This window comes from Leptopilina heterotoma, unplaced genomic scaffold (assembly GCF_015476425.1).
Source record: "Leptopilina heterotoma isolate Lh14 unplaced genomic scaffold, ASM1547642v1 Lhet_239, whole genome shotgun sequence".
In the NCBI taxonomy this organism is placed as follows: Eukaryota; Metazoa; Arthropoda; class Insecta; order Hymenoptera; family Figitidae; genus Leptopilina; species Leptopilina heterotoma.
Window position 1 is genome coordinate 515,380 of NW_025110955.1, and position 25,441 is coordinate 540,820.

General features: G+C 25.4%; 2 protein-coding genes across 4 annotated transcripts in view; both read right to left on the reverse strand.

Moving 5' to 3' along the window:
- Window positions 1-5,664: 5,664 nt before the first annotated feature.
- LOC122502815 (cytosolic endo-beta-N-acetylglucosaminidase) lies at window positions 5,665-11,533 on the reverse strand. 3 transcript variants are annotated; one of them, XM_043613075.1, is made up of 8 exons: window positions 11,331-11,533; window positions 10,189-10,446; window positions 9,609-10,061; window positions 9,235-9,406; window positions 8,951-9,169; window positions 8,078-8,499; window positions 6,534-6,713; window positions 5,665-6,216 (listed from the first exon to the last, which is right to left on the reverse strand). In XM_043613075.1, exons 2-8 carry the CDS (start codon window positions 10,425-10,427, stop codon window positions 6,087-6,089), a joined length of 1,815 nt encoding a protein of 604 aa, XP_043469010.1. In that variant the 5' UTR covers window positions 10,428-10,446; window positions 11,331-11,533; the 3' UTR covers window positions 5,665-6,086. The 3 variants fall into 3 exon arrangements, with proteins under 3 accessions (XP_043469010.1, XP_043469009.1, XP_043469008.1); XM_043613074.1 differs by having other exon boundaries at window positions 10,189-10,487; XM_043613073.1 differs by having other exon boundaries at window positions 10,189-10,677.
- An 8,081-nt stretch (window positions 11,534-19,614) lies between these two features.
- The window catches only part of LOC122502814, a gene marked incomplete at its 5' end in the record, with an annotated part of 55,338 nt that continues 49,511 nt past the window's right edge, over window positions 19,615-25,441 (reverse strand). Inside the window, one exon of the mRNA XM_043613072.1 lies at window positions 19,615-20,908. Within this exon, the coding sequence (XP_043469007.1) occupies window positions 20,712-20,908 (197 nt within the window). The remainder of the gene's footprint in view (window positions 20,909-25,441) is intronic.

Here is a 25,441-nt window from a genome sequence, read left to right on the forward strand (position 1 = left end):
TTCCCTTATTGTGAAAATTTCGAAGTAGGGGACTGAGTCCAGTTTCTCTACTATGCACACTGCAGCGCGCCTTATAATCTTCGCCTGTGTTTCAATGCTCTTTACAGTGACATTTGGAACTAAGACCCTCTATCCACTATACGCAACACCCTAAGATGCTTGATGGAAATGAATTAATGTACTTTTACTGGACTGAGTCCAGTTTTTTCAATATTGACTCCCAGTTTTTCAAACTCTATTTTTCTCAGTGTACTTTTTATTAAATTACAAATTCATTTATGAACTTCACTGTTCTCACTTTATCGTTTTTTCTTTCTTTTCTTTTTTTTGGTCAATACTTAGAACGCAATTTATTCTATTATTTTTTCTGATTTCTTTTCTAGAAGTAATTTTAGTCTTTGTTGTTGGATAAATATTAGTAAACAAACATAAATATTTAGTAAAGAGAATTTTTTAATTTAAGTATATTTTATTTATAGTTTATTAGGGGAAAAATATATTTTACTATAATGGAGCTATTAAAAGAATCTGTGTTAATAATAATTAACACTAATAACTAATTACCAGTATTTATTATTGCTTTATTAAATTGTTATAAGTATAATGATTCTTCTAATACTCTTCTCAAACGGATAATGAAACCCATTTTTTTAAATGGAGTTAATTTTTCTTCTTATAATTGAATTGAATTTACTGGTTGATAATATGTGATGCACTAATAATATTTGAGCAAACAATTTAATACACGCCATGATCAAACACTTACAATTAGCGAGAAGTTAAACGACCCACTTTTGTCCATATTTCTTTTAATTCTTAATATAAACTTGGAAAAAAGATTCTCGACTTTTCAAATGTTTATTTATGTTGTTAATATATTACAATTATATTATTATCTATTTTATAGAGAAAGTAACTGCATTTTACACTAATAAAAAAAAGTGTTGATTTAATTATAAAAGTAATGAATAGTTTCTCAGGTTCGCCGAATTAGGGAATTTTTTTAATGAATTTATTATAACTCGCCAATAATTTCTTTTATTTATTTTTATTAAAAACATTTTCTAAAATTAAGACGAAATAGAAGTTGTTTTATACAATTTTAAGATTTTAAAAAATTTGTTATGTTATTACTATTTAGTATGTTCAAATATTTGAAATTATTTTTAAAGAACTTTATTTAATGATGAATTTTTTTTAAAATGGAGTTTATGGTGTCGTGGAAGAAGAAAATCTCCAGTAGTTGTTTGGTGAGTCACAGAAATTCTCTAGGTAATATGTTAAGGATCTTTTTTTTATAACAATTGACATAGTTTATCTTTTTTTTAATTATTGAAAGATGTCCTGAGTAGCAGGAAAAATAAGTTTTATTTGTGATCAATTAAAATTTGCTCATTGACTATAAATTATCCTATTCTCTTCGGAGAGACATAAATATTTTCAATTAAAGTCAGTGCATCAGCGAGAATGACATGAAAAGTGTTTGCATTCTTTGACTTTTTCTTATATGTACTGTCGTCGAGACTGTTGTTGTAAGTGCTCTCCTCTCTCGACTACTATTTGTATCCCTACTGAAAATCCCTGTATAAGATCTTGCACAAGAAAATGCACACGTTCAGCAGCTGACTGAACTTGTACAAGAAAATGTACAATTTCTTGTATACGGATTTGAAACAAGTTCTTCTATTGGACCTTGTACAAGAAAATGTACAGACTTGTACAAGAAAAGAAACTAGTACAATAAAATGTATATTATGATCTTGTACGGGTTCATATACAAGTACTTGTACATATGAACACGTTCATGCTCTTGTACAAGTAAATTTATAAATAAATTTTTTTTAGAAAATTGGAATAAGTAAATTTATAAATAATTTTTTTTTTAAATTGGCATTTTAATAACTTATAATCGTTAAGACTCTTCACTTTAGGCAAGCTAAAAACAATGCGCAGCTCTAAAGGCTTATAAAAACTACTGCGCAGCCTTTAATGTTTATAATTTTTACAACTTAAAAATAATGTGTAAAGAAAATGTACAAGAACATGAACGTGTTCATATGTACAAGTACTTGTACATGAACCCGTACAAGATCATATACATTTTCTTGTACTAGTTTCTTTTCTTGTACAAGTCTGTACATTTTCTTGTACATTTTCTAGTACAAGTTCCAATAGAAGAACTTGTTTCAAATCCGTATACAAGAAATTGTACATTTTCTTGTACAAGTTCAGCTGCTGAACGTATGCATTTTCTTGTACAAGATCTTATACAGGTATTTTCAGTAGGGATGTAGAGAATAGGGCTGATCTCATCTTATAACTATTCTTGCGCTATCCCGCGTCCCACGATTTTCGTCATGCGACTCTTCTGTCCAACTGCATTTCACACGATTGTGAATTGCCGCAATAAACGCACACGTTGGGTGTCATTAACCTAAATAATAGTAAACATTAACTTCAATTTTTTTTCGTGATTTCGTGTTTTTAGGTTTGTTTCATTTCGAAGGTCGTTGCAGTTTTACAATGTAATTTTTTATCCTCGTCTTTTCTATTATCTTTGAATATTTAATATAATAATAATAAAATTAATCTATTTTAATCGTTATATTCCGGTAATCTGAGGTAATTTATTGAAGTTAGTTGTTGTTTGCTTTTTGTTTTCTAACTTTTTAAATAATTTTTTTAACGTTTTGAATTATAAAATTAATTTATTGAAAATCATTGAATTCTCGCCAACTATTTTATCAAAAAATTTGAAAATAATTGAATTCCTTCAAAGACTTATTAAATTTTATGAAAAAAAGGCGCGGTATCAACTCTACACATTTTAATTGTATACAGTGCAACTGAACACCGTTAATTCTATACAGTTCAACTCTATACATACAAATTTTGAAAAAGTTTAATTTTAACTCTACACAGTTTAATTAAATACGCGTTAGTTCTGCACAGTTCAACTCTATACAAATAAGTTTTTAAAAATTAATAACGTTTAACTGTATACGGTGCAATTGTATACAGATTAATTTGATAAATTTTTAGTTTTTAGACTTGTTTAACTCTATACAGTTTAATTAAATACACGTTAATTGTGCACAGTTCAACTCTATACAAATAAGTTTTTAAAAATTAATAATGTTTAACTCTATACAGTGCAATTGTATACAAATAATTTTGATAAATTTTAAGTATTTAGATTAATTTAACTGTATACAGTTCAACTCTATACAAACGAATTTTGAAAAAGTTTAATTTTAACTCTACACAGTTTAATTAAATACGCGTTAATTGTGCACAGTACAACTCTATACAAATAAGTTTTTCAAAATTAATAACGTTTAACTCTATACAGTGCAATTGTATGCAGATAAATTTAAGAATTTTTAATTTTTTAGATTTGTTTAATTCTATACAGTTTAATTGAATACGCCTTAATTGTGCACTGTTCAACTCTATACAAATAAATTATTAATAATTAATAACGTTTAACTCTATACAGTGCAACTGTATATTTTTTTTAGGTTCGTTTAATTCCATACAGTTCAACTCTACACAGGCATTGAAAAAAAAATTAACTTTTTAATTATATACAGTTTAATTAAATACGCGTTAATTGTGCACAGTTCAACTCTATACAAATAAGTTTTCCAAAATTAATAACGTTTAACTCTATACAGTGCAATTGTATGCAGATAAATTTAAGAATTTTTAATTTTTTAGATTTGTTTAATTCTATACAGTTCAACTCTATACATTACTGCGTCCATACAATAATTAAAAAATAAATGCAGATCAGAAACATGCATTTATTTTTTAATATGAATTAAAAAGTTAACTTTTTTTTCAATTCCTGTGTAGAGTTGAACTGTATGGAATTAAACGAACCTAAAAAAAATATACAATTGCACTGTATAGAGTTAAACGTTATTAATTTTTAAAAACTTATTTGTATAGAGTTGAACAGTGCACAATTAAGGCGTATTCAATTAAACTGTATAGAATTAAACAAATCTAAAAAATTAAAAATTCTTAAATTTATCTGCATACAATTGCACTGTATAGAGTTAAACGTCATTAATTTTTAAAAACTTATTTGTATAGAGTTGAACTGTGCACAATTAACGTGTATTTAATTAAACTGTATAGAGTTAAACAAGTCTAAAAACTAAAAATTTATCAAATTAATCTGTATACAATTGCACCGTATACAGTTAAACGTTATTAATTTTTAAAAACTTATTTGTATAGAGTTGAACTGTGCAGAACTAACGCGTATTTAATTAAACTGTGTAGAGTTAAAATTAAACTTTTTCAAAATTCGTATGTATAGAGTTGAACTGTATAGAATTAACGGTGTTCAGTTGCACTGTATACAATTAAAATGTGTAGAGTTGATACCGCGCCGAAAAAAATTGAATTCTTTTAAGAAATTTCATTAAAATAGTATTGAAAATAATAGAATTCTCGTGAAGAATTTTATTAAAATTTTTTAAAATAATTGAGTTGTTCTCAAGAATTTCTTTGAATTTTTTTTAATAATAGAGTTTTTTTAATGCTTTTATTTTAAACAGCTGGAAAGTAATTAAATTTTAGGAAGAAATTATTTCAAATTTTTTAAATAATTGTTATTGTTAATAATTGTAATTCCTAATTTTATTTTTAATTTTATTAAAATTTAAAAAAAATAATTAAATTCTTTCGAAGAATTTCTTTAATTTATTAAATATAATCGATTTTGTTAATGATTATATTTGAATTTGTAATTTTATAAAAATTCTCCTGAAAATAATTGAATTCGTAAAAAGAAATTTATTATTTATGCGAAAATTATTGAATTCTTATAAAAAATGTTATCAAATCTTTTTAGATTAATTGAATTCGAAAATTTTTATTAAAATTCAATTGAAAATAATTAACTTCCAGAGAAAATTTTATTATTTATAAAAATAATTGAATTGGTTTGAAGAATTTTATTAAAATTGTATTGAAAACAATTGAATTCAATAAGTGAATTTTTTAAATAATAAAAGTAGGTAAGCATAGATTTTTTACTAATTTTTTGAAAGTTTGATTTGAAATTAAATTTAGTAAACTTTCGTCAAGATTTACATTTGAAGTTTATAATTAATAAAAGATTTTTTATGAACAAAAGAACGAAAGTTAAATTAAATTTCAATTATATTTATTATTTATTAAGTTTTATTAAATTTAAATATAGAGTAGAAAGTTTTTCTATGTTTATTAAAAAGGATAAATTGAATAAGTATCAAAAGACATAAACTTTTGAACTCGATGTAAAAAGTATTGAATTGACGAGGAAAAAATTTTAAACTTCTCTGAGAAATGGAGGGTAAAGATTGAGATTTTGGTTATTAGTTTTAAATAATTAAACAACTCGATGAGTCACGATAAATTAATATTTTTTTTTATTGGTTTAAAAGAACTAGAAAAGAATAGAAATTAAATTTGATTCACTAATGTAATTAATATAATAAATTTATTCTTAAATTTAAAAAGAAGGAAAGAACAAATTTAAAATAAATTCAACTTTAAACTAATTTATAGTAAATAAATTTAGTTGCTGTTAATTTACATAATTAATTTACTGTAAATTAATTTATTTAAATAAACTAGGTAAGATTAAATTAATTTAGTTAATTAATGAATAAAATAAATTCAGTTGTTTGCGGTAAAGAAAGGAGAATTTAAAAATTGAAAATACTTTTTCCTTGTTGTTTGTCAATAATTTAAAAATTTAAAATTGTACAATAGGTTTAATTTTCTTCTGACTTTATGCGTTTGAATGAATCTTGTTTGTACATATATATAAAAAATTAGCTAGATTACTTAAGCACACTTTGAATGAAAATACGCGCAGGTGATGGTAATGACTCTCACGCAACCTGTTAGGAATTGTTTTTGCGAAGACTATTGCTGAAATATCGACGTGTCCACGAACATGAAAAGTCCTCCTTTCACAAAGTGACTCTCAACCTAGTATAAACATTCTTTAGATCGTTATACATATATATAAAACACACAGAATAGGTCGCGGTCGAGAACATTATTTCCTAAAGGTATTTTTATTATGACGTAATCCACTGCCCTCTAGAATCGTTGAGTGTGCCAACAACTATTTCACCGAGACTACAACTTCCCCTTCGCAAAAATGTCACTCCAATTTCATTAACTGTTTTTAAACTCGTCAGATAAATACTGAAATTAAAAAGCAAATTTAAGTTGCAAACATTAAATTCTATTTAACGTATTAATTAAAAGTTTTTATATAATTTTCAATATTTACATTTTTTTAAATATTTTAATTAATAAGTTTTATTATTAATTAATTGTGATTTAAAAATATATTTTAAACATATTTTTTGGACATTCTTTCTTTTGCAATTGACCTATTTTTTGTTGCTCTTGAAACTTTTTAAAAAATTTTGCTCTAATTTTGTTTTGAAGGAAATCTTGAATGAGTTGAAAAAGTAATTTAAATTTTTTAATGAGGCGATTTTATTTAAAAGACTTACCTTTTCTTCCACCCGGAATCAAGTTGAATTGTTTGAAATGGCAAAATTGTTTGAACTGAAAAATTATTGCCTAAAATGAGATATAAATTATTTTTGTATGGCTGGTCGCTGGCATCCTCCAATCGATAAGTAATACTTGCTTGAATATCTCTTGCGAATTCAATATGAACCAAAAAAAGCCTATAAGAAAGTAATTAATTAGTTAATCACTTAATTATTATTTATTAGTAGGAACATTAATTATTCAAATTGGTATTAAGTTAATTTGTAATTAACTTAATTATTAGTTTTATTATTGCTTCCTCATAGAGGAAGGATTGTATTAGCAAAATTTTCGATTGTGATTTTTTGACATATTTATAAACTTTTTTTCATTATACCAAATCTTTTAGTACTTTATGCACGAATGGGCATTGCCCGTATAAATGTTATAAATAAATAAAAAAAAATTTTTATGTAATTTCATCTCAGCAGTCCAAAAAACGGATTTTAAAAAATTGTCCCGATGTGTGTTTGTGTAGTAACATTACATTTGCCTCAATATCTCAGAACGAGAAAGAGCTAAAGGCTTCAATTTTTTTTAAATTGTAGGTCTCCCCGGGGGACATAAAATGAGAGTATTTTCAGCCCGATTCATAAAGTTTGACTATATTTTTTTTTGCATTTTTCATTTTGTAAAAAAACGTTTTTGGCCATAACTTAAAAAAATGTTAGGACACCTATAAATGTTTTTCTTTAGTTTTTTAGAGTATTTTCAGACGCATCTTTTGAGCCTTCATTGAACATTTTTCGTCTTTATTAGCCAGAGATATTAAAGTTTTAAAAATTACATTTTTCGAAAATAACACTTTTTTGAAAATTTTGTTAAAAAATATAAAAGTAACTTTAAAAGTATAATCACCAACTTGCAGAGCATTAAAAGAGTCTTCGATTTACCTATTTTTGAACCTGATTTGGGCAAAAATTATCAAATTATTGGTATTTGAAAAATCAAAAATTGTGGAAAATATAATTTTTTATACTTTCTTGTTTATTAACTTATGTGTAATTATTAAACTATTATAACCATCTTATAGAATATATAAAAACATATTTTTTGGACCAAGATTTAATGATTTTTAACTCTTTTATAAAAATTAATTCTTATATTTCAATTATTATTGTTTCTATGAGGAAGCAAAGTGTTCATGAAATGAAAACCAAAATTATAAAAATGTACAACTTAACAGCGGTTTTTTTAATTAATATAATTAATAATTGATTAATTGAATCATTAAATAGAAATCAATCAAAATAAATGTAGGATTATTTCAAACAATTCTTTTGTAATATATTTGAACTAAAGGGAGAAAAAATCTTTTTAGTATTCATTAATAATAATTAATTAGTTAATCATTAAATTGAAATTAATCAAAATAAATGTAGAATGATTTCAAAAAATTCTTTCATAACATAATTGATGTAAAGAGAGAAAAAAAATCTATTCAATAATCGAGAAAAATGAAATTGGAAAAGTTGAAATTTCGTAATTAAATTAATTATACCGATAATGAGAACCAGGATTATTTGTAACAAATCTTATGCATCCTCCTCCATCGAAAGCAAAATCTTTATGAAATTCAAGATAGTTTAAAAGTACTGGTGTTAATCTCGGTCTAAATGTTACTGATTGACCACGAACATTCATTATGTCGAGTCCAGTTTCATAATTGTATTCTTTCTCTTTTTTCACTTGATTCTCTTTCTTTGAAGAATCTTGATCTTGTTTTGTCGCATTTTCTTTTGCTAATGGTGTCACACCACTTATTCCCGGATCATTTTTCTCTTCTTTATCCTCAATAATAGAGACTGTCATTATTTTTGAATGTTTCCATTGTCCAATTGTTTGATATTTTTGTTTATTTAAATTGTAAAAGGCATTTCTCGTTTCTTTTTTAGTTTTGTGACCTGGCTCCTCATTCGAAATCTGGGAACAATTATTTCTAATTTGTTGTAATTTTCTCATTATAATTATGTAATTACTGATTTTTTGAATAACTAGTTTTTTCTTTAAATTGCTTTTTTAAACTGCTGATTTTTAATAACTGCTTTTTTAATAACTTTTTTTTTATTTTATTAAACTAAGTTTTTTAAATAAATACATATTTAATTGACTAATTCTTTAAATAACTATATTTTTAATTTACTAATTTTTTTAAGTAACTTCTTTTTTAAAAATCAACTTTTTTAATTTACGAATTCTTTAAATAACTATTTTTGAATTACCAATATTTTTAGTAATAATTAATTACTGTATTAACAGTTGCATAATTAAATTATTCGTAATGTAAATTATTGTTTGTTTTCTTCAAGTTTTGATTCTTTGTTTTCTACTTAAAATTTGGAGAATTTATAATTTTAATAATGAGATTTATTGCCTTTCCGCGACTGTAGTGATTTAGACCGATCCCTCGACAGAATGACGTTACGAATGATTCATTCTCAAAAATTGGCACATGAATGTAAAGATACGGCATTAATTGAGCCCAAAATGTATCCTCGACTTTATGGAAATTTGTTGGTCCAAAATATTCGTGGGTCCATCCTTGGGCAAAAATTGCAACTGACAAACTGTGTTTTCGTATCAGTTTCAAAGCCTAAAAAAAGAATTTTAATTTTAATATTCACTTTTGAATGTTGTTAATTTTTTTCATTCTCTTACATATGCAGAATTAAATCCTCCACCTCCAGGACAACCTCTTCCCCAAACATCAAGTCCCACATAAATGTCCCTTTCTCTATTTTCTTTCTTAGCCAATGCTAAAGAATTTGCTAGGCCTTTCTCCGTCCAGTTGTAGTTTAGAAATATTCCGTCACATTTTAAAAAGTAGCATCTAAAAGAAAAGAGATTTTTATCATATTGGTTTTTTATTACAATTTTTATTCTATTGAATTCGAATGTTATTCAAAAATTATATTTTTAGTTGGAAAATTAATTATAAATTTTTGTTTAGAGAGATTTGTTTGTAAATTTGCTTAGTAAATAAATTTCGATTTACATAATAATAATTAAAAAATAATTTGAGTGGTTCTTACAAATTTTTGTCGTTCAATTGATTCTGCCAAATTAGTTCGCCAGTACACGTTACACTGTCATACCAAATGATTTCTGAATTTTCAATTTCTTCATGAATACGATCGGTTAAAATTTTGACAAAATAAATTAATCTCTCTGTACTCTCTTGTTTTATTTTGTTCTCGACATTTAGAAGCCAACCCTCGAAATTGTAGAATTTTGCCAATTGAACCAAGGCGTTTGCAAATTTTTCCGTCTCCTCATTGCTCGCTAGGATTTTTTCCCAAACTTCAACCCCTTCATTATGTTCAGTTATTATTGTTCCAAGTATCTTGACCCCATGATTATGGGCTGCCGATATCCATCCGTAAGGCGGAATCGTTATCAAATTGTGACTAAAATATATAAATGTGTCAATTACATTCCAATTGTAAAAAACGTAGGAATCGTGAGCGTCACATCCGTCGATAAATCTGGAAAAAATAGAAAAATAGCGAAAATGAAAAAATTGTCAAGTTGCCAAAAATGATTAGAATACAATTTAGATTTTTTGTTTTATTTATCGTGTTTGAAGTTTGATTAGGGAAATATTTGAAATACCTGTCTTCGAGATATCCGCCTTTCATATCATGACAGACAATAGTTTTTGGTTGTTGTTCTCTATCGAGTTTCTCTAATTTTTCATTGATTGTTTCAGCATTCTCGGTTGAAAATACATAATCGACGGAATCACGTAATTCAACAATATCGGGCCACGGCTTTAAGTCATCCAATTTTGAATAGAGTTCATCGAGTGTTTTGAATGGTTTTGCGACACGATGTTGTGCTTCCATCTCCATGATTTACATTTGACTGCATCTGATTCATGTCCTAGTTCCTTAATATTTGTCGTGTTTTTCCTGTTTTTTTCATGTCATTGACAACCAAAGAAAGGATTCACAGAAAAAGAAATATCTAGAGCAACCCGATATCTTTTCTAGGCGACCGGAAACTTTAATATCATAATATTGCGTGTGTCGTTTTATTCTTGATTACTTTGTTTCATTTTACTTTATATATATATATATTTTTACAAACAAAGAACTTTAACTGAAAATTAATATTTTTATTAAATAGTTTTCTAAACAATGAATTAATATTGATGATGATATTTTTTCTTATTAATGCGGTTAATATTGACTAATTATGAATTTTATTTCGTAAAATTAACTTATATTTCTTTTTTAAATTAATTTTTATTTTATTTTTTAATTGATTTCATTTTATAAATTTATTTACTTTTATTTAAAAATTTTAATCAATTTTTATTTTTTAATGAATTCAAATTAATTAATAATTAGGTATTAAATTACAAATTAATTTTAATATTAATTACTTATTGAGTCGAAAATTTAGTTTCTTTTAAGAAAAAAATGTACATGGAACTTTGTTACAAGTTTGTATATTATTAATAATATTTCTATTATAAATATTCAAGTTTGTCATCGTTCGGTATTATTTTTGTTGAGATGATAAATGATAATAAGGATAATAATAAGAAGAAGTTAGGTTATGTTCCATTCGGTAGAATATTTATGATATTTATATGTATATCTTTTGGAGAATTTATTATTGAATTTAATTTGGAAAAAATATGTTTTTTACTCGAATAATTTAGAGAGGATTTTTGTTGTCGTATGGTGACAGTTGTTTGGCAAAAAGGGGGTTTTCTTTCATATTTAAAATACTTTTGCGGTACTTACGTATTGATGGACAATTTCCAGAAATTATTGAATCTTTGATGTTTTAGAATTGTTTTCTCGATTTATGTTACATGTCATTATCTGATTCATCTAAATTGTGGAAATTTTTTAAATTATACAGGCAATCGCCTTATTTATATTTCAATGATTTCATGGTTGTAAACACGTGCACGTGTCAAGTTCTTCGCTGTGAATTTCGATTGGTTGTCGGTAAAAAACTGTTTCTTGAAACCTACAGATAGCAGCACTAGATGAAATTATGATTTTTGTTTTGTTTTTCTAATTTGGAAAATTAGACGAAGAGAAAAAAATGTGAGAAATCAGTTTATCTAAATCCATTTTCTATTAATTTGGTACATTTATTTCTTAGCTTTTTCTTCATAAATTAATTTACAATTTTAATTACGAATTAATTCGTAATTATTAATATAGATTATAAACAGTAATTATAGAAATTAATTATTTAATAGATAATTAAATCAAGGTGTCTACTAACCGGGAATTTAATTTGACCGGGAAAAACCGAGAATAAGCCAGAAATTTTATGCCAAACCCGGAATTTTTTCACCAATTTATTTAAAAAAAAACTTTTATTATTTTAATTTGTTTTTAAGAAATTGCTTTTTCTTTCAATTTTTATAGATATCTATACTGTTCTCTAAATTTGAATTAATTAAAAATAATTAATTTAATAGTAAAAAATCAGTCACTGATTGAAATACATATTATAGTAGGTATGTAATTAAATTAAAAAAAAATTATCGAATTAATAGAAATTTTGTGATATTCAACTGAAAATAATTAAATTCGTTAAGATACTACTACACTAGAATTTAAAAAAAAAATTTTTTATTTTATTTTTTAACTTTTTAAGACTTCAAAAAACACCTCCTAAAGTATTCATAACCAATTGTAAAAAATAAAAGTAAATTTTTCAAAAAGTATTCAATAAATATAAAGAGCCATTCAGGGCCGTGCCGACGGTCTTGGGGGCCCCAGTGCAAAAAAACCAGGGGGCCCTCTTAAGGTGAAGGTTAACGGAAAAAATATCATTACTTCAATTTTTTATATACTTTATAAGATACATTTTTAATATTACATATATTTTCTTCAATTATTTAATGTTGAATATAATTATTGAATTATCACAAATTATCTGGAATCACAGAAACATCGCCAGTGTAGAAAAAGTTCTTTGAATCTTGTGTTACTACATCTAAAACGATTTTTTCCTTGATTTCATAGCGGCAAAATCGTCAATAAATTTTGTAAAATGACACAGAGAAAAATGGATATTAAGCTTTATTATCTAGATATTAATGGTCAACATCTGTGACAGTCAAATATGTAAACATCTTATATGTTCAAATTTAATATCTCAGATATTAAATATCTGAGAAATTATTATTGGGATAATAAATTAAAAAAAAAAAAAATAAAAAAAAAAAAAAATTATTAAATTATTATTGGGAATATCTGAGATATTATTTATTAAACCATAACATCTACACTACCGTCCAAAAGTATCAAGACGATTACATTCGACTCTATGAAAAAACATGCCATCCTGATACTTTTGGACGGTAGTGTAGATGATATGCATTAGCATCTTTTCTTAATATCTAGTATATTAAGATTTTTAATATCCACTTTTCTCAGTGTAATATGAGTGGATACCAAAGCATATATGTTTGCGCTTACGCAAAATATGACTGGAATTGTATTAAGGCGAAAACACAGCTCGTTCGAAAAATTTCGAAAAAGTTTCGAATTTATTCTATACTTTTTGAAAAATGTCGAACTTGGTATAGCAAAATCATTTTCTCAACGTTTTTCGAAATATTTCTAACTTTTCAGTAAGAAAAATTTCGAAAAATTTTTACAGTGTAGGTAAAACAGTTTTTTACATATATGTATAATAAAGGAGCTAAGAAAAAAAATTTTAATTTGGTCTTTTAAGAGCCTTCTAAAGTGTATAGTAGTACCTTAAAGAATTTAATTAAAAACTTTTTAACAAATCGAATTTTCAAAGTATTTTAATTTAATAATTGATAAATAATTGAATTTTATAAAGAGTGACATTCTAATGTATTCATGTTTCTTAGTGCGATTAATAATTAAAATTTTTATTAGTTAATTTAAAAAAAGATACTGAAAAATGAGATTTTTGAAATTTTTCAATTCTATTGTTTCAAGATAATTGAATTTTTATAAACAAATAATTGAAGTTTCTTTACATTCTATTAAAAATAATTAATTTCTTTTAAAGAATTTTATTTAAATTTTTTCGAAAATATTCAAGGGAAGTTAGTCACCGTAATTATAATTTTATTTTTAAAAATTTCTTCGCAATATATATTCACTTATATTTATAAATAGTAGAACTCATTGCAGAATTTCAATTATTTTTAATACAATTTTAATCGAATTCCTCGAAATATGCAATTATTTTTAAGAATTTTATTAAAATTCGTCGAAAGAATTCAATTATTTCTAAAACCTGTCAAAAAAATTCTTCCCAAGAATTCAATTATTATTTCCATAAATAGAAAAATTCTAAAAAACAATTCAATTATTTTCAGAAGTAATAATATTCTTCACAGAATTTCAATTATGTTTAAAAAATTTTTTAAATTCTTCTCAAAATTTCTATTATTTTTATAAATAATTAAATTGTTCTCCACAATTCAATTATTTTCAAAAATTTTAATAAAATTCTACGCAAACATTTAATTATTTTCATAAATAATAACATTCTTTGGAAGGATTTAATTTTTTATAAATAGTAAAATTCAATTAATATCAATACATTTTAATAAAATTGAATTAATCAAATTTTCAATTATAATTATGAACAGACAAGATTATTTTAAAAAATTGAAAAAATTCTTTGTTTAAATTAATTATTTTCAAAATTTTTAATTAAAATTATTAAAAAAACATTATTTTAAAAAAATTTAAAGCAACTCACCAAAAGAATTTTATTATTCATAAAAACTCTAATCAAAATTTTTGAAGCCATTTGTAGATTTATTTATGTTTGAAATAAAATAAATTTAAATTTGATGAGAAAAAACCGGGATAAATTAGGACAAAGCCGAGAAATAACCGGGAATTTTGTTGACCGAAAATTGTAGACACCCTGATTAAAGTTAGGATAAGATCTTTTCTTATTTTTAGGGGAAGTGTGATAAATTTTTTATTTTGTAAATTTGCTACTAAATTCGTTTTTTAAAATTTAAATGATTATAAATTTAGAAAAAATTAAGAAAATTCTCGCTTTCATTTGTAGTAGAAGTGTGATTTCTATTTTATTTAAATTTCCTTTTCGAATTTTTTTAAAAATCATTTAAATAATAATTTAATTAAATGTCAAATTAAAAAACATTGTCATTTTTTCATTTTAGAAAACAAAAAGGAAAAAAACATTTTATAATATGGAGGAAAATTAGGAAAATTGTGAAGGAAAAAATTCGTAAAATGATTTTTTATTTCGAATACATGTTTTCAATTAAGTTATAATAATTAATTAATTTTCTAGATGTTTATTTGAATATAGAGTAAAGATCAATAGTTATGGAAGACGAGATCATTAAAGTGTAAATTAGACAATTTAGAAAAAAATTAACAATTAAAAGATAAATACGAAGTAGTTGAGTAAAATAAAAATTACTTTATTTTTTGAGAACCAATAAAAATTTTTCACCTTTTTCACTTTATGATCATCTGTTGAAATTGAAGATCTAATGGCTACATAAAAAATCTTGTATATAATTTTAAAATATAAACTTTAATTGGAGATATTTTTTTAAGTATATGATGGAAAAAAATATATCAACTACTTCGATTTTATTTTAACAAATTTTTTCGGTCCCAAATACACAACCATCTTATTGAGTTTTCACACAAAATTTTTTTCTTTTTTGTTTAATTATCTTCCATTTTTACGTGCTTTTTACATTGATTTTTTTCTGTAATAATGTAACGTGATATCCTTGAAACATATCTGTATTATAATCATCTCATGATATCCTTATAACTTCACATTTTCACTTGTGAAATATAAGCTCGTCATTTTTATTATTATGTGTACATATATACGAAAAGAAGGGAATGAAGAGAATTTAAAAAAAATTTAAAGTTAATTACACACACTCTCTCTCTCTCTATAAAAATGTAAATGAATTTTTTTAAAATTCAAGTTAATTTAAATTTTTTGCTTCTAATTTATATTTACAAAAGAATATATAGGTAAATATACATAAAGAAAATTGTTAATTAGTTTTCGCGAATTGTATATAATATAATATTGTAAAAGTTGATTTTTTTTAAATTAAAACATATAGATACAGTTTCATTTACTTTTTGTTGGTTGTGTAAATTGAAAATCTCATAAACTTTGCTGAAATAAGATGGAGTTGAACGTTATGGATAATAAAAGTTTAGAATTCATAAAACTTGATATACTCTTGACAAAACAAACAAAATGGATAGAGAAAAAAAAATTAAAATTGAATCACGTGCAAAATTGGTGAATCTATATATGTGTATATATACTTGAATGAGTTTATAAAAATTAAATTGTATATTTATAACTATATTCGTTAGGTCTAAATGTTCCTTTTTTCTTGAAATTTATCTGAAAATGATCTAATTTATCATGTAGTGAAAATTTCTAAATTGTAAACTCTTATACAAGTTCTTTTTTTTGCATTTTTATATTATTATTAGTAAATGATATTCATTAGGTTATATAACTTATAATAATAATTTATGTTATACAGTATCACACTGGAGTCTGTCTACTCATTATATTATAGCTATAAACAATTTATTCTCATCGTCGTCGTATAACAATAATTTTCATTCACTTTTATTCATTACACAGGCTTACAAAATTTAGAATTTTGTCAGACCCAGAAACGGGATAAGTCATTTCCGATGTAATTTGTCACCCTGAATCCAAAACTGGCAGCGAAATTGCTCTATCACGTCATTCTAACCTAAAAGAGTAAAAAGGCCATTTTTGGCAACATTCGACTCTCAATAAAATCTACCAAAATTTTTTTTTATCATTGGAACAAATTTTAAATGAAAGTACAATTATTCACCTTTCAAAATATTCTACACCCGATCCGATCCAACTTTTTTTCACTAAGGTACAACAATTTAAAGTTTAGGTTGCACGACCTAAAAACTGAAAAAAGGAAGAAAAGAATAATTGGAAATTACTTTAACTTAAGCATCTGATACTTCATATTTTGGGATCTTTGATTAGAAAACCGATGTCGGATTTTCAAAATTCAAAATGGCGGATCCAATATGGCGGCTGTCAAAATAAAAAAAAAAATTGATCGGATTCGCTTGAAACTTTTTACTCGGAGGTTTTTGAGGTCGCTAATTACGAACCTGATGTCAGATTTTCGAAATTTAAAATTGTGGATCTAATATGGTATTGTATGTTAGTAAAATCGAAAAACGTAAAATTCGAACATTTAGAGCATAATTTGTACACTCTTTTAGTAAAGAAAATTCAAAGTTTTATTTTTCTTTATGAACCTTTACACATTTTTCTTCAATTGATCTTCGTATAGTTGGTTTCGTTTTTAGAATATAATACAGAATCACTCCTTTGCTTATATCTGGACCTGTAAATACATCTTTTCTCAATTTAGATATCTATAGGTGTGGAAATGTTTTTTTCAAGTACTCAAAAGACTTCGAATTTCACGTTTTTCGATTTTACTAACATATATAATACCATATTAGATCCACAATAATTTTCAATTTCGAAAATGTGACACCAGATTCGTAATAAGCGATCTCAAAAACACCCGAGTGAAGAGTTTCAAGCGAATCCGTTAAATTTTAAAAAAATATGTCGCCATTTTTCATCCGCCATTTTGAATTTCAAAAATCTGATATCGGATTCGTAATTAGCGACCTCAAAAACCCCCGAGTAAAAAGTTTCAAGCGAATCCGATCAATTTTTTATTTTGACAGCCGCCATATTGGATCCGCCATTTTGAATTTTGAAAATCCGACATCGGTTTTCTAATCAACGATCCCAAAATATTAAGAATCAGATGTTTAAGTTAAAGTACTTTCCAATTATTCTTTTCTTCTTTTTTCAGTTTTTAGGTCGTGTAACCTAAACTTTAAATTGTTGTACCTTAGTGAAAAAAAGTCGGATCGGATCGGGTGTAGAATATTTTGAAAGGTGAATAATTGTACTTTCTTTTAAAATTTGTTCCAATGATAAAAAAAATTTTTGTAAATTTTATTGAGAGTCGAATGTTGCCAAAAATGGTCTTTTTTACTCTTTTAGGTTAGAATATCTCAGAATCCTGACGTGATAGAACAATTTCGCTGCCAGTTTTGATTCAGGGTGACAAATTACATCGGAAATGCCCATCCCGTTTCTGGGTCTGAAATTTGTAGGCCTGTGTTATCGAATATATTATTAGTTCAGTATAGCAGAAATCCACTTGACATTTATTATTCAATTTTTGTTATTTATTTATTTCTTCATCGCTAATTTTCTACATGAAGTCTCTTCATCGTATTAGTATTGAAATAAATTTTCTTCATTGGCTATATTGTCTCTTTTGTTGCGTACTCATTAAAAATAACAAAAATTGTTGTTCGGGGTCGTTCACAAACTACGTCACACTCCTCTAGGGGTGGGGGAGTGTCAAGCTGTGTGTGACGAAGTGTGGAAAAAAAATTTTTTGTATGTAAAAAATGTGACGAAGGGTGGGGAGGGGGTCAAAATTAGTCCGAAAAAGCGTGACGTAGTTTGTGAATGACCCCTTCTTGATTTTTTCAAGATGTAATTAGAAATATAAGTAATTTGATTTTTGATATCTGCTGCAGAAAATTATTTTACATGCATTAATTAATTAAATATATTAATCAAATTAACGAAATTAATTAATAAAATTACTTAATTTATTTATTTTGTCAATAAATTAATCTAATTATTTGACTAATTAGTTAATATCTAGAATAATTAGACGCATAATTAATTTAATTAATAGTGAATAATGTTCCTATAAGTAAAGTAAATTGACTAAATAATAATAATTATTGTAGCGTTAATATCTACACATTATTATAAAAAATAACATATTTTATAAATAAATTCATTTCTTTTAGAAATTTGTAGCAAATATTATATTTTACTGAATCGACTAAAGTTCTCAGTTTTCGAGTAAAATCATGTACCTGGATTGTTACTCAGGTAGGGCGCAAAGAGAGACCGCAATAAAAGTAGGTAATTTCAGTTTGGGTAAAAACCTTAAAAAATGAGTATTTTAGAACATTGTAACACAAAATTAGAATAAATAGAAATATTTATCGTCCACTGTTGCCGATTTCACGGAAAATGCATTTTCCAAAGATACACAAATAACCACGGCAACATTGTACTTTTAGATACAACACAGCTAGCCCTTTTGGCAAAAAGGCAGTACTCTGCTGATTCACTGCAAAAAATGGCGTCTAAAAATAAGACTTTTAGACGTTTATAAACGTCTTATGTAAATAAGCGTCTTAAATGAAAAACATAACCTCCAAATACATGCATTTTAGAAGGCAAATAAGACGCTTATAAACGTCTAAAATGTGACCACGTAAACGTCTTAAACCAAGACGCTCTTTTTTTACAGTGTTCTTGAAAGCAATACTCGTGCCTAATTTTTACTCCGCGCTCGACACACACCACACATATATATATATACGTCTATACACATATGTATATAAATGCATACCTACACGTGTTACCTCTATATTGTGTGAACTCTAATAAATATTATGTGTTTTATTTAAATGTGTGAGCAATTATTTTCTTTCTCGACCTTTATAAATTAAATATAAAATCGTAGGAATAGAACCTACATTATTATTATTATAAATATTAATAATAATAATAATAATAATAACAACAACAATATTAGATTAAATTTATTTTTTGTGACACAATATTACAGAAATAACAAATTAAAAGTTTTATATACTTTTTAAAGAAATATAAATCTGGTCTAAATTAATAAATAATATTAAATTACCAAAGTTGCAAACTATTAATAAAGAAGTGATATTTATAATAATTAAATTATAGAACTTATGATTTTTATGATTATAAAGTTGTTATTTTTATAATTATTATAAAAAATAATTATTGTTATTATAAAAATGAATTATCAATTTTATAATATAATAGTTATATTGAAAGAATAAATATTTAACATAGAGAAAGGGAAAAGTGAGAGAAATATAAAAATTAATATGCAATAAGAAAATTATATTATAAATGGAAAACAGTAATAGAATGGATATTATAATTTGCAATTATTATTTTACACAATATAAATAATATTTACATATATAGTTTTTTTTGTGAATATCGTTTTCCGATAATTGGTTCCGCATGTACGAGATATGTAGATACATTATAATATGATTATTATTTTGTGCTCTTTTTAAAGCTGATAAAATGATTCAAATACTCCAAATACGAGCGGGATAATATTTTTCAAATAAATCTTTTTTAATTGAGTTTAAAGACCATTGCACCTTTTTTTAATATCACGAGGAGAATATGACAGTCGATTATTCATTAATGCCCAATTAGCACATATACCATTTACGACTATAAATGTGATTAAAAAATTTTTTTTTACTAATTCGAAATAAGTTTATTTATTTTCTTTATAAAAAAAATTAGAAAAGTTTTCCGTAATATTGATAGAAATTCATTCTTACTTTCTTAGTATTTAAATTTTGAAAATAATGAAAAAGTTTTCTAAATTTTTTTTAGTGATGGATTTAGATTTTTTGTTCAAATGGATAATTTCGACAAATAATTTTGGGCTTTAATGAATTATTATTAATCGATATGGGTAGATTCTTGATTGTCAAATCTACACGAGTGTAATTAATGTAAAGTTGTTTTTTTAATGTCACTCTATTCGATTCGAAATTTTCTAATATTGTAAGTTTCTAAGTAAGAAAAATATTTTTTAATATGCGTTGATTTAAATACACTGGCGAGTAAAAATTATTAAGTAACAATTTTTTTAGCGGAACGAAAAAATTTATAATTTTTAGTTCCTCTTTTAGTTCAATTAAAATTCTATATTATCTACATAAGTATCTACTATTTCCTACTTAGGTCTCACTCTCTTTTTTTGCAAAAGAAAAAAACTTCTCCTTCAATGCGATTTTCTCTTTAAATTGAAAATAAAGAAAAAATCGAGATTTATTTTCTTCTCGAACTTATATTATTCGTTTCTTGTTATTCTTATTTCTTGTTTTCCGGATTAAGAGATATATATAAAGATTTCTTTTTATATTACGGATATATATCACTTGTTTGGATTAAAAGGTTTCGTCCATTTCTCCATTTCGCCTTAATACCTCGAATTCTCCGTCTGACGAATTATCTGATGAAATTTCTGATCTCAGTGAGACACAGTCTTTTGGTGAACATTTGATTCGACCCTCTGGTCCACAACTACATTCCACACAATTGCCAGTTGTGTGCGGTAATTTCTCGCCTTCGTGATAAATTTTACCTTTAAAGTTTTAAATTTTTACATTTGTGTATAGGCAAAAAGAATTGATATATATGGGGCATTCCACGCCAAGTCGGAAATTATTATGCTTTTGCATCTCACATTTTTTTAAACATTTTTTTTCTTTTAGTACTCTTTGAAATGCGCTACCTTGATTTTTTCAATTTTTTTCATAGAGCGGTTCAGGAGATACAGATTTTTGAAAAATGACGTTTTTTACGTAAATTTTTTTTTAAATGCTTATAACTCGGTCAAAAATTGATCAAATTGGACGTTTTTATAATGAAAAGTTTTTTTTTCACGCCTAGTTTTTAATAAAAATATTTTAAAAAATTTTTTAAATAATTTACGATAAGATTTTAAAATTTTTAAAATAAAATTTCATTTTTGAAATTTTTAATTTTTATATACGCAGTGGTGGCCAAATGCTAACTTGCCATTTGACAAAATCACACAAATTTTTCACAGCAAATGTGTTTTCAGACTGAGTCTCTCCAAACTCAACCTTCTTTCTGTGTAAAATTGTGATTTGGTCAAATGGCAAGTTAGGCCTACCGTTTTGCACTGTGTATATAAAAATTAAAATTTTTTAAATAAATAGATCCCATCGTTTGCCCACAATTGGACAAGGCTTAAAAATTGTAAATTTAGTGCTACTTTCTTACAAAAAATTTTGAAAAAAATTGATCGATACATACCTTGTTAAAAATGAAATTTTATTTAAAAATTTTAAAATCTTATCGTTAATTATTTAAAAATTTTTTAAAAATATTTTTATTAAAAACTACGCGTGAAAACAAAACTTTTCATTATAAATACGTCCAATTTGATCACTTTTTAACCGAGTTATAAGCATTTAAAAAAAAAATTTACGTAAAAAACGTCATTTTTCAAAAATCTGTATTTCCTGAACCGCTTTATGAAAAAATTTGAAAAAATCAAGGTAGCTCATTTCAAAGAGTACTAAAAGAAAAAAAATGTTTAAAAAAAATTTGAGATGCAAAAACAAAATGATTTACGACTTGGCCTGGAATGCCCCATATATAAATTATAAAAAATGGTAGTTTTTCTGAAACAATTTCTAATTTTTATTTTCCGAATATTTTTTTTATCTATAGTCATATTTAATTTATAGACAAATTTTTTAAAATTATTTTTTAATAAAATTCAATTTGCGAAATATAGAAATAGTTTTTTCGCATTCACAAACAACGAAGTTTTCTCAAATTTTTATTTTCTGATGCATTTAAATTTTTAATTGTTTTCAATGTAAAGTTCAATTTGAAAAATAATTGAAATCGTTTTCGTCATTCGCAAGCAACTTGCGACAAAATAAAAAATTTTAGAACATATTTATGATAAAAAAGAATTGCAGGGATCACAGTTAGTCCCCTTTTTTACTTAATTCCATTTTTTCTATTTTTATCCACTTAAATAATTCCTCTAAACTACCTACAATCATGAATATTCTCCCGTTTTTGCCCCTTTTTTAAAAAAAGATGTACAAAAATTGCCATTTTTATGCAACTTACAAAATTTTTAGTTATATTGAAGAAAAATATTTGTACTTTTTGCAAACTTTAGATAAATTTTAGTTTTTTGAAACTTAATTATATTATTTTCTCGGAGTTTTTTAACTTGGAAATTTTTTTATACAAAGCTAAAAAATATAAAATAACTTTTACTGCTTACAGAATAAAAGTCAAACTGTTTAGAATTTTTGTCAACTTGTATTATTTCAAAAATAAATCTTATTAAGTTATTATTTATTATGTTTTATTAAAATTTACTTTAAATATTAAATTTACTCTGAAAAAAAATGTTTTTTAGTAGGGGAGAGTGGTCCTAAGTTGGCCGCCTAAGCAAATTGGTCGAAAATAGTAATAAAATGAAATTTAATCACTTCGGCAAGTATATATTAGTGTTCAGAGATCGTTTTGCTATAATTTTGTGGTATTTAGAACGTTATAGAATAGCTTTTGTAGTCTTAATACAATAAATAGTGAAAAGCTGCATTTTGGACATTTCAGAAATAGTGGTCCTAAGTTGGACACCACTTTTTTCGCTTGTGTATAAGGAAGAAATGCATATTCTTTTCAATTACGCAGAAACTTTACAAATTTGATACATTTAGGAGAATAAAAACGCATTATTTAACTATTTTTGATTAGAAAATGAAGCAATTTTTTATTTCATTTATTTTCAGTGGTGGATGGCTGTGGAGACAGGCGTTTTTGTACTATATCTTTTCTAATGCTTTTTAAACCATTTTTTTTGTTTTTTGTCTTTGTTTAATTCCTACGTTACACTTTTACGGTCTTTCTCGTGATGAAAAATACAAAAAAGAAGTAAAACATAAATAAAAACAAACAAAAACAATAGGTGGCCAACTTAGGTCCACTGTAGATTTTTACAAGTTTCAAATTATTACGCTAAAAAAAAATTTAATTAAAAAATCAACAGAACCTCTTATTACAACATTAAATAAAGGAACTTGCGCACACACTCATTTAGAAATTTTTAATTATTTATCTCTTGTAGCTGCTCTCGAAAAAACAAGAAAAATTAATTTTTTTTGTCGTAAACAATATTATTGTTCTCACAATGCGTAGAAGAATCTTAGATTATAATTAGGTCCATAAATTATATCATGGTTTATCAATATATCATACCACAAAATTATAGATTCGTCCAGTATACCATATCTGAGAAATGCAGGGTGGCCAACTTAGGCCCACGGCCAACTTAGGACCACTCTCCCCTATAAAATTTTACAATTTAAAATTTTTCTATATTTTCTTCTAACGTAATACAATTTTTTATTAAAAATTATTATTTTCAAAGCAAATTAAAAAAAAATTTTTTTGGAAATAGTAAAAGTTATTCTGGTAATAACAATTTTTAATACCAAATTTTACTACTTTTGTAGGAAAATTTATCAAGTTCGTAATAAATTTTACTATTTTAATAGATAATTTTACCAAATCCATCGTAAATTTTACTAATATTTATTAAAATTTACTTTGGATGTAGTAAAATTCATGACATTTTAAAACAAAAGAAGTAGGTATTCTAACAAATTATTTTATTTTGATTTAAAATTTAGAAAAGTTATAAACTACGAAAAAAAATAAAAAGAAATATCGAAATATCAATAATAATTAGGTAACTATAGTGCAATAATAAGGTAAAAAAAACATGTATTTTCCATTTAAAATTTCAGTCGACCAGAGGCACGTGTTAATATTGTTCGATTTGCTTCAAACTTTCAGGAAAATTTTTTTTTTTATACCTTGATTAATTTTTTGGGGTGAGACCGAAGATTTGGAAACATCGCCCAATTAAGAACCACCCTAGTACACATACTCAATTTTAAGTGTAGATTACAGGAAAAATATCCCAGTAAAAAAAAACTAATTCAAATGAATTGAAACGAATTAACATTTTTGGTAGGCTCCAATTCGTATTTGTCACAAAGCGGGATTCACTCAAGCTCTTTGTATATTCAATTGAATTTAATTCAATATGTACCAATTTGTCCAAACGAATTCGCATTCGAAAGAAATGGCCAAGGAATGCATTGAATTCGTGCTAACGAATTGAAAAAAATTAAAGGCTCAAAACTTGTCCAGTGAATTGGTACGGATAGAAGGTTCGGAAGTTCAATACAGTTTCACGAATTCAGGAAAATTGCATCATGGCTCCAATTCGTATTTGTCACAAAGCGGGATTCACGAAAGCTCTTTGTGAATTCTTTTTAATTCATTTCAATTAGTTTTCGTTTACTGGGATAGCAAACCTGATTGGCTGTCATATATTTGCGAACTGAAAAGGAATTAAATCAAATTTTTTCAAAAAAATTTCAAAAATGACTCTGTTCCCCCTTAATTTCTGGATATAAGGACTTGGAGAGTTTAAATTCAGTACACATACTCATTTTTACGTGTAGATTACGGGGAAAATATATCGAACCTGATTGGAGATCATATTTACGAACTAGAAAGGAAAAAAATTTTATTTTTTTGAAAAAATGTCAAAAAATGACCCTGTTTTCATACTGAACTTCTACATAATTATAGCCACCTATTGGACTGAAATTCGATACACATTTTCAGTTTCAATTGTAGATTTTGGAAAAATTTTAGCGAACTTGATTGGAGGTCATATTTACGAGCTAGAAAGGAAAGAAATTTCATTTTTTCGGATATCGTCACCGTTAAAATTCGGTACACATTTTGATTTTCAATTGTAGATTTTGGAAAAATTTTAGCGTACCTGATTGCAGGTCATATTTATAAACTAGAAAGGAAAGAAATTTAATTTTTCGAAACAATGTCAAAAAGTGACCCTGTCCCCATACTTCTACATATAGTCACCCCAGGCGCGAAAGACCAGTGCTGACGATGGGTTGAAACTTGACTGAGTCTTGAACGCCCAGCGTGGGTAACCCAGAGTTGAAGCAGTCTTTATATCAGTGTCAGTCAATATTGGTTCAGCAAGGGACACAAATGTTCATCCCATGCTCGATTCAAG